Source organism: Gobius niger, assembly GCF_951799975.1.
Source record: "Gobius niger genome assembly, chromosome: 1".
Classification (NCBI taxonomy): domain Eukaryota; kingdom Metazoa; phylum Chordata; class Actinopteri; order Gobiiformes; family Gobiidae; genus Gobius; species Gobius niger.
The window spans coordinates 67,991,913-68,006,069 of NC_136852.1; the positions used below are offsets into that span (position 1 = coordinate 67,991,913).

A 14,157-nucleotide genomic window follows, 5' to 3' on the forward strand; every position below is an offset into this window, starting at 1 on the left:
ATGAACCAGGGGCTTTAGAACCCGCTGTGGCCCGTTTGATCGCACTGGTGTTGGTGCCATGGTTACCGACAGAGGGACACACACTCTACAGAAGATGACAGGCAGACTCAAACCAACACAAGACCAAGTGATGCAACGCAGACGAGATTTGCACCGATGGCGAGATCACATCATACAGAAAAAAAACTTTACTTTAGCTCCAGCTTCATCTGATGCAGAAAGTTGTGGAGGATGCTCTGTGAATACATTATTAAACGTGTCGCATTCCTTCATGTCTTCTTGGCGGCATCTGTCATCCCTGGAATAATTTTATACATGTTTGATGGTCCTTCCACTAAGAAATGTCACTAAAAGCGAAAAATAGTCCCCAAACTGCATCATTTTAAATTTTAAGGCTCGGAGATCAAATGGCAAAATTCATAGTCTTTGCATATCTGATAGGATCCCTGGATGCAAACTGTGGGAGCTAGCGAGCGACTCATGGAGCCTCAGTAAAGTTTGACTAAAGGCAATCCATCTGCTTTATAAAATTCAAACTCCTGTTCATAAAACATCACACAAGGGCTGCACAATACATCTGCAAATTATCCTTATAGCAAGATCATGTCGGGAAATATCCATATCCGTACTGTTTCTTATTCTTTTATATCCATAATATCCATATCGTGAGGAAGTGTGTGGAAATTGTATTTTCATCTACAAATATTTTTCCAATACACCTATTCATGCCGCCCCCGTGACCCCGCCCCAGATAAAGCGGAAGAAAATGGATGGATGGATGGATGGAGCTGGAATTCGAACCCCCAACCTTTCAATCATGAGACAACACACTCTACCAACTGCCCCACTGTCGCTCCAATTTTAATCAAATGTTGCAATATTATTCAAATACTACAGTTATTGAGCGTTGCAACTATTTTCTCACAGTGTGACCTTCACATCCCGCCTCATAACACGGAGTGAAAAACAAGTGGTTTTGACCAGGCCTGCCTCTAGCTCTAAAGCAGAGTAAACACTTGAGAGGAGGCCCACAAGCCTTCAGCAACAAAAGGTTTCAAAAAACAGGCAACAAGACTATTTTTGGACAACTTTCTGAAACCTTTTGTTACAATGGAATCCTTCTGAAGAAACACAGCCAAGATCTTTCTTGTATTGTATTATTGATAGATTTTAAGTAACGCTTACAAATGTAGAGCCTCCTTAGTAACAGCTCCGGTTTAGACACAATCTTCTAATACACTCTGCTATAAATACTTCATTTTTCAAGCCAGTGATGCAATGCTTTACTTCCGTATAATGCATCATCATCATAATGTTTGAATGAATTTGCACCTTCCCCATGGGTTTCTTTACATTGTTCCATGACTGATCGCCGGGATTATGGTCTTTACATTTATAATGATCAGTCGTGTATTTCCGAGGTCTAGGACAGTCTTTCATATAATATTCTATAAAGAACTTCCCCTTGGGGGACTGCGTTCAGCTGACTTTAAGGAGATGGTGGAGTCAGGACCACCACAAGACAACATGTGCCTGGATAGAACATTCGCCCACATGTACAGCTCCAAAGAGTCCTGAATAATGCACAACATGGAACACAACAGTTTGTCGGGTATAGATGCAATATGTCCACCTACAAAGCAGAATAGAACTTTTCGATTGCAGGAGGTACCGCATTTTACTGACACATGATGTTGGTAACAGCCACAGCAGTAAGTTCAGGAAGAACCTTTCATCTTACTAACAAGTAGCATCATCCCTGGGTAACAAATGTGCCATTTTCAAGTGCATTTGCATTATTTACATCATTTTTTATTTTTTTTTACTTTTTTCCAACATGTTGCAGCAGTCAATCATACCCAATGCTCTTAAGTATCTTGCAGTACTTCATCTTACAAGTCTGCATTGCACCTGTCAGCATTTGAAGAGGAAGTTAGAATGACTGTTGAGTAAAACCACATTGTGATTTTGATAAAGGTTGATTCTGCATAATACCCACCATTTTAAAACATTTGTGCTAATCATGTGCAACTAAAACATGCTCCAAAAGAACACAATTGCTGCAAAGTACTTGGACCTTTGTTGGTTGCTTTTAAAAAGTTGTAATTATGGTTTTAAGGCCAGACTTTAATTTGTAAATGATGTGAAACCGGTGGGGTCAGAACAATGGAGCGGATACTGTATGAGGAAAGATAGAGGTTACTTTAATTTACTTGAGTTACACTGATCTCCCTTTTGTTTACCATGCAGTACGATCTGACAATTGTCAAAAAGAAAAGACAATTTAAATTACGTGTTTATTCCTGAAAGTTTATTTACTCATCTCTTCACCGCCATCACCACCAGTGTCAGTCCCCCAATGGAGTTATTTTTTTCCATTCGGCCTTTACATCTATGCCGTCTCTTTCCTGGACCAAAGTTTACCCATTACATAAACTATTGATCACGCCTCACTCCAGCTTTTATGGTTGAATTACTCATCTACATGTATAATACAGGAACATCGTTTACGTTCTAATTTGCCATCAGGGCTGCTCGTAAACACGCGACAAAATTCAGAAAATACAGTTCGGAGAAGAACGTAAATAAGTAAATAAGATTCCTCAAAACAAACAAAGTAAATACGACACCAGGTATTGTATCTGGCGAGTTGTAGCCTTGTTAAAAGCTCAAATAAGGTACATTTTGCACAGCATATCCTTTAATGAACCACTGCGTTTCCAATTTTCCGTGCACGACCCTGATTTAAAGATGCGCGGAGTAGCACAATAGCTCACGTCACCCTTCAGCCCGCTCACTGTCACGCCTCCAACCAAATGAGATTGTGATTGCACTTTCCGAGGTCACTTTTAATTAAACCGCGGTGAGAACACGGCACATGGGATTAAGGGCCGTACGTCCAACTACTTCAACTTATGAATTTATAACTAAGACTGGGGCTCCTGCTTTCATCCATGACCTACAATGGTTTATGGGGGGACAGCCTGCTCCACAAGTCTTCTCTGCTGAGATAACGGCAATGGACAGGGGCTGTTCGATGGCAAGCGGGAATAATAAATGTGGCAATCATAAAGGCTCTTCCACTCCCTTCCATCACATGCATGTAAAAGACTGTCTGTACATGCTACAGTGGAAGAAAGCACTTTCCTTTTTAAAGAAATTTTAATGTTTTGACAGGAGGTTCACACGGGATCGAACTTCCTACACAGCCCTACACAGACACGCACCAGGCTCACCTTTGCTCTGCGTGAGTGGTTTTCCAATATACTAAACACAAGGGGCAGTGTGGTCGTGCATTCGACGCTAAACACAGAAAGACAACAACAAAGAGTGCACTGTTTACGACCCCAAAAAAAGTTAGAAAAGTTTTCAGGCTGCAAGGTAAACACTCAAAAAATACCACTTTTTAACAAAGTGTATGACCAGTAGATAAAGCTCCAGTAAATATTGTATAAGTATTCAGTATTGTATGCATGTTTTATAGGGCTGTCTTGTCAGACTTCAGTAGCTGGCAGTCTATTGATGTTAGGGCTGCACAATATATCACAAAAAACATATCAGGTAGGGATGCACCGATACCACTTTTTCTAAAACCGATACGAGTACGAGTACTTGGATTTAAGTACTCGCCGATACCGAAAACCAATACAAGTACAAGGCATTTTCTTCAACATTCTTACTTTTTTCACAGCAGATTGGTTTGTAATTAGTTAATTTACTCATCTACATTTCCTTAAGTAAAGTAGGCGACACATTTAAGAGCAGTGATATTAGAATTGTGCTGATGCCATTTATTTTTTTATTTTTATTTTCATTCAATATAATTTTTAATTTTTATTGCACTGTCCATCATAGACAGAAAAGTCCATGTCCAAAGCTCCCAATTCCTGTGCTTTATTCATTTATATATTTTTATTTAACAATAGTATTGAAATGTTACTTAAATGGTCTCTTTTCGTCTTTACTTCAGCTCCGTGTGGATTTTCTCGTGTGTTTTGTAGCAACTTAGCGAGTAGCTACAGCGTTTTCATTGTTCTGCTGCAGCTCATTTTCACTCAGTATAAACATGCTGTATCTCTTTTATTTTGATTTTCTGAGGACTTTTTAGTCGCTGGGTTAGTTTTTCAGATGAATAAACCCCTGGGCATAAAACGGCGTCAGAATGGCCAAAACTGCGCTAGCCGCGAGTTAGCAACATTAGCAACATTAGCCTGTATGTTGTAAACACTGCAGACGCTGCAGCACTAACAACATTTAGCTCTGGTTAAATCCAGCACAGACTCAGATTTAGGGAGTGTCGTCTGTAATAAAGTCAGCTCTATGTGGTTATTGTATTTCCACTAAAGAATTCTCCAGTTTGTTGCTTCTCTCCTCAGCTGAGAGGTGCGCCTCGTAGGTGCGCTGGCCGCACGTCAAATGGTATCGGTTTATGGTATCGGGACCTCATGAATGAGTACGAGTATGAGTACAAGCATGTGGTATCGGCCCGATACCCGATACTGGCATCGGTATCGGTGCATCCCTAATATCAGGTGATGTATATCGCCAGAAGCCACATTATATAACAACATCACTAAAGACTGACTGAGATTTTTTGCAAACTCAGGAAAAAGGCACTGAATTTATGAATCTCTAAAAGTTCTAATTAAAGTCTTCATTAAACATTTCTTAATTTAGTCAAATTAGTTGTTGTGGTGCTGATATAGTGTTGTAACTCTTGCCCCTAGATAGTTGCGATTTTTTAACTTATTGTCTGTGAGAGTAAATACTACGCTGACAGAAAAGGCGAAGGGAGAGAGGGATATTGTACATCCAATTACACAAATGGCGCAACCCGCAGTTAGCTTTGCCCGTGAGCCTGCTAGCTTCTTCTTCGTGGTTCCATTAGTGTATTGGTTGCTCCGACCCGGTGGCAGGGAAGTTGCAATTGTGGTTTTCTGGCCAGAGACACCAGGGGGAGATGAAAGACCCTCCAATCATCTAATGAACACTTGTCTTACCCCCAGAGGGACTACGAAAAGGATTTATTAAGGTAAACAAGTTACTTAGTATTGCTTTAAGTCTTGTTTTGACACAATTTGCTGAAAAATGTGTTACTTTCTGTACAATTTGTGTTTAATTAGAATGGAACATATTGTGTATTCGTGAAATGGTTTAGTGCAATATCACGATCACAATATTATTGCGATATATAGTTACTTCAAGCCCTATTTTTAGTACAAACTCGGCTCGTTTTGAAAGCGGGGGATGAACATACAATAAAGTTCCACATCTAAGGCATTCGCACCAAGCAGAAACAGCAGATACCGACGTTTGCAGACAATGTCATTAGCCTTGTTCACTTTTACTGTACTGAAGTATGCCAGGAAGTTCAACTGACCGAGGGCACAGTAATTGACCTCTTCTGTTGACAACAACTGGGGACCCCCACCATTAAATCTAATGAGCTCTTTTTGGGATCAAAACATTTAAAATCTAGTAGCAATATAATGTTGTTTGTATTGTTATATAATTAATTTATTCTATACCATAAAAACTTAATTCACCCTTCACCATTTCATTCAGTCTCTACAGGAATACAGGGGGTCACGATGTCTCCTCAAACGCAGCACGACGTACCTCAGTGATGAAGGCCTTGGCCGTGGCGGGGCTCATGAACAGCACGGCCCTCCGCAGCGTGTCTCGATAGCGGTGCAGCTCCTCCACTCTGAGCGTCCTGAAGAGGCTGGTGATCATCATGTTTATGTTGGACTCCACTTTCTGCAGGGAGACGTCCATGCCCTGCTGAGAGGTGCGATCCAGAAAATCCTCGATGCCACGGATATCTGCAAGACAAGCGCAGATAAAGGAGAACGGCTTTATCGGATGACAAGCAGAAAAACGCACTATATTCCACGCACTATCAGTCAGCATCTACTCCACTGTAGCATTGAGTAAGATTACAGGAAATTGTAAACTTTATTTCATATTGTATGAAATTTGAGTGTCTCCCAACCAGGGGTACAGGGTTAATCATGCATAATTGAGGCTTTTCAATGTTCCCTGGGTACCTCAACGTTGTTACTTTATCCTTTACCATTTCAATGAGGTGAGGACTGAATGAGTGAGCACTGTCTGGCCCTGCATTTCAGCTTGGAGCACCCTCTGCAGGTAGAAATACAAGCTTTCACTTTAGCAAACGGCATGCAAACTAGGCAATGGCACTGTGATGCACACATTTTAAGTGCAGAACTGCTCAGAACGGTTCCAGCGATGGTGGATTGACTTTAAACATGCTGTGGAATCGTCCGTGTTCTATCTAATACATAACAAAATATGGACAGAGGTGCTTCTGCAGGACAGGAAGAAACAGGCAAAGGAAAAAGGATTATGTGTGAAGGAAGTGAGAAACTGCACCAGGTATGTTTGGGATCAAGGGACATTGAATGGTTAAAAGCTCAAAAATGCTTGATTTTGCACCATGTCCTCTTTAATAGATTTTACTATGATGATATTGTCTCCGTAGGTCGATATTATACAGAGCAGTGCTGATCACATTTTTGTAACCACCATCTAAAACATTGCCAAGTTACACAGTGTAGACTAAACATGGTGCTGATAATAACTGTGCCACTGTGCCAGGCTCATGTAATCATGTTCATGTAGCTTTGGTTACTTTTCTGATTCCAGTTCCAAGTTTGAACAGTGCCGACAGTACAATAATGAAAAATTCTAATAATTTCAATGCTCATGTTCAGCAGTTAAATAACATTTTAGAACATGTCCTATAAGCAACAAGATTTAGACAAGTAAATACTTAATTTGGCAATATATTATTCAAATGTGATCTTTTGATGCACCAAATTGCTGTTTTATTTTTTGTTACAGTCAAACTTTGAAGGCTAATCAACATGTTCACAATAAATATAAAAATGGAGGGACAACTGTTCACCACCTGCTCACTGTGCTGTAACATCGGATTTTGTAGACTAGACACAACTGTAATCATCTGCTATCATCAAACAGGGCTATTGTTTAAACCAACGGAAATAAGATACGGCGCAGCCAGCAGTATAATTGGCCTCATAATTCTATCTGAGTTCAGCCTATTGTTCTCAGCTCAACACCAATGCATCTTTTGTGATATAATAATGCTCGTTTGCTGACCCATTTAGTAGTTGGAAGCTGGTGGACCATACCCCAATTTGCACCACTTTGTATCTATACTGAAGGATTGTGCTAAGTTGGAGCCACACACGGATTTAATTCACTACTCGAGTAAAAAAATGCAGCGAAGGTGTAGGCGACAAAATGCTGACCTCGAGCAGCAAACCCCAAGATGATTTTAGACTTAAGCGCTCGAAAACTGCTAAAACATGTCAAGAAAAAATTGTTATGGCATCCAAGTATTGTTTAAGAACTGATACTTTCTATAATGTGCTCAGGAATTATGACGTATTTTAAGGGGAATTTGTCTTCTGCATCCAACCCAGTCTTAGTAATCTGAAAATGATTGGTTCTGCCCAGACTGGCGCACTAAACGGCAGTGACTGTGTGTAAGTATGTGTGTTTTTTTCTCTCTTTAATGAGCTACAGGCAGGTCAAGGTAATCTTAATGAAGTTACTTGGTTTGAGAGCGGTGCTAATGACGTGTGTGAGAGGGGTGGTTCTTTGGAGCACCCACTTAATGATCTATTTGACATGGGGAAGGAGTGTCACTGCCGTCATTGCGAGTGGCATGTTTCGGCAATTAACTGGATTGATTAGACTTGTTAAGGGGCCCGAGGGGGGGCGGAGAGGTGAAGCAGACTGCACCTCTGCAAAAGATAAAATAAAACAAGACAAAGCGGAAAATACGTGATTAGAAACTGCTGTGAAAGTGTCTGACAGTCATAAAGTGCCAAGTCTATGAAAGGTTAAAGACAGAATGAAGCAAATGAGCGCAAAACTGAGAGTGAGCTCAAAATTCAAAGAGTTCTTGACGATCTTATAGCGGTGATCGTCTTGAATGGATAAGGGTACAAAACACAGCAACTTTCAAGAGCAAACCTCCCTCTCTCTCAGTACGGCTGCATTTTTTTGCCTTTTCTGCAAACTGCATTTGTGGTTTCTGTATTCCACATTGTTTTACTGGATACTTCTGTATGTCTTTGCCATGTTTTTGTGAGGTTCGGTGGATTTTTTTTACTGAAAGAAGCTTTTTAAAAGTTATCAGCTAGCTTATCAGCTAAACCCATTTGAGACCTGCACATTTCTTCTTCTGAGACACTGAAGCGGCACCAAGAACCCCCTACAACTGCAGTGGAGGCGTCACAAGAGGAGCTACAAGAAACAAGGGACAAACGAGGAGGTATCCGGGCGAGACTAACAGCTAAGCTATGCCTTCTGTCCCCACTATTGTTCGAGCTAATGGACGTTCTCTAGAGAATAAAACAAATTTACTGCTAAGCACTCCCCAGAAGATGGTGAAAGACTGTTGTGGAGCGGAGGGAGCTGCGCAGGAGGAAGAAGAAGGAGGAGGTGGAGCTGACCAGTGTAGGACACCACGCTCTGAAACAGGGACAAACCCAGGAGTTTGAAGGCAGCCAGCCAGGTTTCCTCCAGGTGCTATGGTTTCCCCAACCTCCAAAAACATGCTGGCCAGGTTGACCCACAGTAGTGGCGTGGCTCAGTCGGCGCGGCTCAGGACCTGAACACTATTTCATTGTTCGCTTGTACAATGACAAATAAAGCACTCAATGATATTTCATATAATATTCTTTCAATCTATATTTGTAGCCATAGCTGCCCTAAGAGATGACACCTTCGCATAGGGATTATAGGGACATGTCGCCGCCAATATTTCAGGATGACAAAATGACCCAAACCCAAATAAAAATTAATGTCATTGTGTGATATCCATCAGAGATTTTAAATGTACACAGTAGTTACATAAGAGAAGAGTGTCAGGATCCCTACGTTTTTTTCTCTGTGCTGACTAATCAAATAAACATGGAGATCTTCACATAATAGTTTCTAAACGCAGACTATAGATAAGACATTTGCAAAGACGGGGGGCGCACTGTGCAGTACATGGGCTGGACAGACTCCCATGGCGATGTTATGCGCAGCAGTGGGCCTCCCCCGGGCCTTACCTCCTGGGTTGGTGTGGCACGTGCTGGTGTTTTGATCATGTTTCTGCTGTGTGGAGTTTCAAGATTCAAAGATTCAAAGATCTTATTTGGCAATTTCACAATGAATCGAAATACTTCATTCTCTCGTCTTTGTTGTGGAGCAGGGGGTGGGGAGTAAGGGGTGGAAGCACAGGAAGGGCAGGGAAGGGAGGGAGTTTGCTCATTGATATCATCTACAGTATATATTGGGGAGCTGGACAGCGTTGAAGTCACTGTAGGAGAAATAGTGAGTGCTCAATACGATGCATGTTGTAGAGCAGAGGAGAGCAAAGAGGAAGCGCTTGTTGTAGTCAGTGCTGTTCGTAGCACACCGCACCTCAGCCAACCCCTTTGTTCTCTACCGGTTACCGGCAAAAGCACTGGCGCAACACTCTACCAACTGAGCTATTAATGTCCTATTGAAATGTTCAAGTACTACGCATCACTTTATCCTTTCGACTGGCCTTTTTGTTCAACAGGGTTCTAGATAATACATCACTTTCCCTCCTTCAAATACAATTTACTGTCAGTTCAGCTCATGCTCCATTTATAACTTAATAACATCATGTGCACTACCCATCAAAAACATTATTTACTTTTTGTCAGACTTTTTTTGTTCCTAAAGTGGTCTTTTAGGCAGAGGACGGCGTCAGCTGATGTTTATAATCAATCATACATCCTGGCAGCGTAGGTTAATTGCACAACAACATTCAGATCAGTGTAATAAAGGCCTGCTAATGGCTCCTATTAATTATTAGCAATAATCTGCATGAAAGCAGCAGCGGTACAGTTATGACTGGCTGAGGAGTCATTATGTGTGGAACATGAACTGTTAACTGGCCTCATAATGTCACTTTAAAGTATTGAGCAGGCTGTCAGGTAACTGTGGCCGCCCCTTTGAAAGCTCCACTGAAGGTCACAGATTACACAAAATACACCTCTCTCTTATCATGGTGTAACTTTTTTTTTTTTTTTTTTGGCCGAAGTTCATTTGAAAGCTATTAAAAACGGCCCTAAACAAAGCTATTTTGAAAAGAATGACAAGAAGCAATTATGGCTCGTGTTTGGCTGTAACATGATATTCTTTTGTTTCGTTTTGCTTTGTTTGACTGAATTTTTTCCATTCCTATATTATTGGAAGTTTAACACATGAAATAGTGAAGCAAATTGGAACCTTGAATTGCCTTTACAACAAGCTGTGAAAAACATTGCCCGTGCACATAAAAAACTGAAAGTATCAGAGGTATTTGTTTTTAATGTAATTTGTTAACGATAAATTGATGTTTTATGGATTGCTTTAATCTGCCTTCGTGTCATTTTATGTAACTGTGTAGCACTTTGAATTGCCTTATGTGTGAATTGTTAGTTTGTTGAGATAATAGTGAGGTATTAATCATTGTTGTACAATGTGAGTGGCAATTTTGTATTTTCTATTGCCACTTCAGTTTGAATTTAAGAACAAAAACAAAACATTTTATGTTCTAAAATATTAGGGGAAAAGGAGACTTTCTTAGAAAGCCACAAAGGAAATGTACAATTTTTAGCCAAAATGTGGGTTTAACCGAGTAGGAGCCAGAGCCGAAGCGGATCCACCGTGATAGTGCGCCCTCTGCTGGATAAAGCGGATCTAGACCCATCAGCTTTTAAGAAGATTGATGTTGATCTACTTAACGCACGGGAGGAGTCAGCAACTTGGGTTATTTACATTTTCTCAAAAAAGCAAAACAAAACAAAAACAATTCTTATGAACAAATTTGGTCATCAATGAAGGTTCTTGAGTTCTTGAACGGTAGCACAACAGTTAGCGCTCATGCTTCACAGCTAGAAGGTCAGCATGTTCTCCCCGTGTTTCCTCCGGGGTTTCCTCCGGGTACTCCAGTTTCCCCTATTACTAAAAACAGGTACAATAGGCCAGGATGAATGAGAGTGTGCTTGAGAGTACGCATGGGGGACGACGGATGGAAATTAGCCCAAGACTACAATCCGGTGTTTGTTCATTAACATGCACTGTCCCTACCAAATAAAAAATGAAATAAAATATAATAAAATAACACCTGTACAGCTGAGAGCCTACAGAGACAAATTTGGAAAGTGTAACTAGATGCTTCTGCTTGTTATTTCTGTTCCCAAACGATCTTAACCTAAACCTGATGACCCTAAACTAACCCTAACCACATAATTGTAAAACATTAAATATCGACAAATAACACCATTGTGGATCCGCTCCTACCAGCAGAGGGCACACGATCACGGCGAATCCGTCGTGGATCTGCCTCGGCTCCGGGCCTGCAGCTTTCTATTACTGCTTTAACTTACATTCTGTTAAGAAGTCTCCACTTTTCTTCCGTATCGAGTTCTGGATTCCTCCATTCGCGTGAGGAAAAATAACACTCTCGGGATAAAAGCCTTCCATTAAATCTATATTCAAACGCAATTCCAACACAACTCATGCCATAGCTTCATACAAACTGCGAAGTGCTTTTTCATTACCACGCTTTGTTTTTGCGAACCATTCTAATCTAGCGTCTTTTTACCGTCCCAAAAAACCCAAACAATAACATGTCCATTTGCACCCTTTTATTTTGCCAATTTGAGTACGATTTATCACTCTGAAGGCATACCCGGCTTGGCTTCGGCGGTGCCATCCATAAAGCCCCTAACAGAGACGTATGGCTGCTTACGTGCATAAAGCACACAGCGGTCTGAGCGAATTTAGCTCACTCTCCCTCTCTCATCTCCATATTTATCTTTGCAAAGCCACTGCCGCCTCTGATCATCGGTGCCAAGCTAAATAAGCAGCCTCCACCTCGTCTAATTTATGTCCCCGGTGCTGGAAAGAAATCGAAATCAAAGGAATCAAAGATGCAAGGGATTGGAGGGGGGGAAAAAATGTTGCCACCTGTTTTACATTATTTTAGAGGTGTTTTGCAGATTGTGAAAATATCATGGGTGTGGAAAGTGTTAAATGTGCTATTTGTGGAATTTTAAAAAAAGAAGACAGATTATGCCCTTTTCTGGCTTTGTACTTTATCGTTAGTGTTTCATGATTTATAACTTGAAGTAAATGTCCTCAGACTTTTCTTTACGCATGAATATTGGTTCTATTACTGGGTATGGGTCTGATCAATAAAGGTGTCCTGGATTGTATATGTTTTAATCTTTCCTATATGTATCAAAAACACGTGGAGAAATGTGCAGCTTCATTTGCACATGTCTCAGTAATCCAGCGTATTTCGTCTCCCTCATCTACACTCAAAACGTCGGCCCATCACTTTCATATGTCAGTGTAATCCATGAAGCTCCTCTGAGTTTTTAAGTCCAGACATCTTCAAACTTGTTCTGATCCTGTCTGTGGTCAAACTGTCTTCCTTCTGGAGATTAGAACATGTTTGCCGCAGGCTCTTTTTTGTTCAAGTTACAGCAGGGGCCGGTATTCACCCTCTGCTGATGTGTTGGTATGACATTTGAAATCCTACGGATGTTTCCTTGACCAGGGATCTCCTCGAGCTACAGAAAGCCGGATAGCTGTCCAGCCCTTTTCAACTGGATCCCCGAAGACACTTGACATATCTGCAAAAGTTTCATTGAAGGAATTGAATTTTTTTAATTTTCTTTTTTCTTTGAACACATTGACAACATATAGACTAAGTTGGTCATTCTCTGTATGTGTTGAAATATCCTCTTGGCTACTCACTGGAATGTCTTAAGGAATTTCCTCGAAAGCATAAAAAGCTGTTTTTAGTAGCTATTTTTGTAGTTTTACTAGAGAGATACCAAGGCTAAGTGTCCAAAGGAAGTGTCAAAGTGCTAAATAAATCACAATGTAGTAGTTTCAAAAGGCTACACACTGTTGACTATCTATCGCCTACTGAAAAAATAGAAGCACACATAGCAGTTGTGATAATTTGTAAAGTGAAATTCAGAATTAAAGCTTGCTGACAAGTTGAAATGTAGCTTTTTGTGTGTTCAGAAGGAGACAACATCGCCAAAAGCAATTGGATAAACATGCACAGCAAACGAAAAACAGCTCCATATTCAGAACTGTTCCATTCCCTTCTCAGCTGTATGAGGACATCAGCATGGACGTCCTAGCTGACAGTTCTTTGTGGTTAACACTGCGTCATCTTCGGTTACAAAATCCCAAACAATGGAAGCGTAGCAAGACTTGAGTGATCAATCCTAACACATTGTGTTGCGCATTTGAGTCTCTGGGTCGTAGACTGAGTATCTCCTTTTCAACTATATGACAACATTAAAAACTCCGGATGTTTTTGATCCGGAAACATTATAATGTGTGAAAAAGTTCAACTGTCGATTTTGCATATTTCTATCTCTAAACTATACACAGGGAAGATTAAAATCTGCACTATCAAACTGTCGTCATCAGTGCTGCCAAATGATTTTCTTGTAAAACATAAAACTCATAATTGGAAACTGATCCCCCCCAATGGTACAAGCCGAACAGAGGATGGTTCAGGAAATTAGTTATTGACGTATCAGGCACTTCCGTGTGACTCAGAGACATGGTAAAGGTTATAAATAATATGGCAAGGGATGGGATAAGCTGAAGACACATTTTATGTGTGACATAAAGCTGCGTTTCTATCAATAGTATATTCAATAGTATTTTCCGCAACATGGAACAATATGTTTTTTTTACTCGCAAATTTGCTCTCAGTTTAGCCCCTCCAGCCAAAAAGACATGGGGTTTAGTCAATGACTAAAATACCTACTTAGTCTTTAGATTATTATTATTCATCCAAGAAATTATGATAAATAAAAGTCAACTTTCAGTGTGAAAGCTGACTCACACTTGACAACCAAAAGCTGCCACCACGCATCCATAAACAGTAAGTGACATCACACTCATGACTGTCAGTTTAGCCTGGTCTTTTATGCTGCCTTCATGTGGTGTCATAATTATGGTAAATACCACTTACCGAGTGGGAAATTGCACATGAACACCACCTCATCTCGTATTTTCAACTGGGAAATTGATCAAGATTTTATGATGCCCAAGTTCCCG

General features: G+C 40.6%; 1 protein-coding gene across 4 annotated transcripts in view; it reads right to left on the reverse strand.

Moving 5' to 3' along the window:
• The window catches only part of grid2 (glutamate receptor, ionotropic, delta 2), a 651,170-nt gene that overhangs the window by 324,281 nt on the left and 312,732 nt on the right, over positions 1–14,157 (reverse strand). For all 4 annotated transcript variants that reach the window (XR_013792643.1, XM_079551983.1, XM_079551984.1 and 1 more), the window contains exon 4: positions 5,620–5,825. Coding sequence is in view for 3 of the 4 variants with exons in the window: in XM_079551983.1 (XP_079408109.1) it covers positions 5,620–5,825 (206 nt within the window). In the remaining variant the exon portion in view is untranslated. The remainder of the gene's footprint in view (positions 1–5,619; positions 5,826–14,157) is intronic.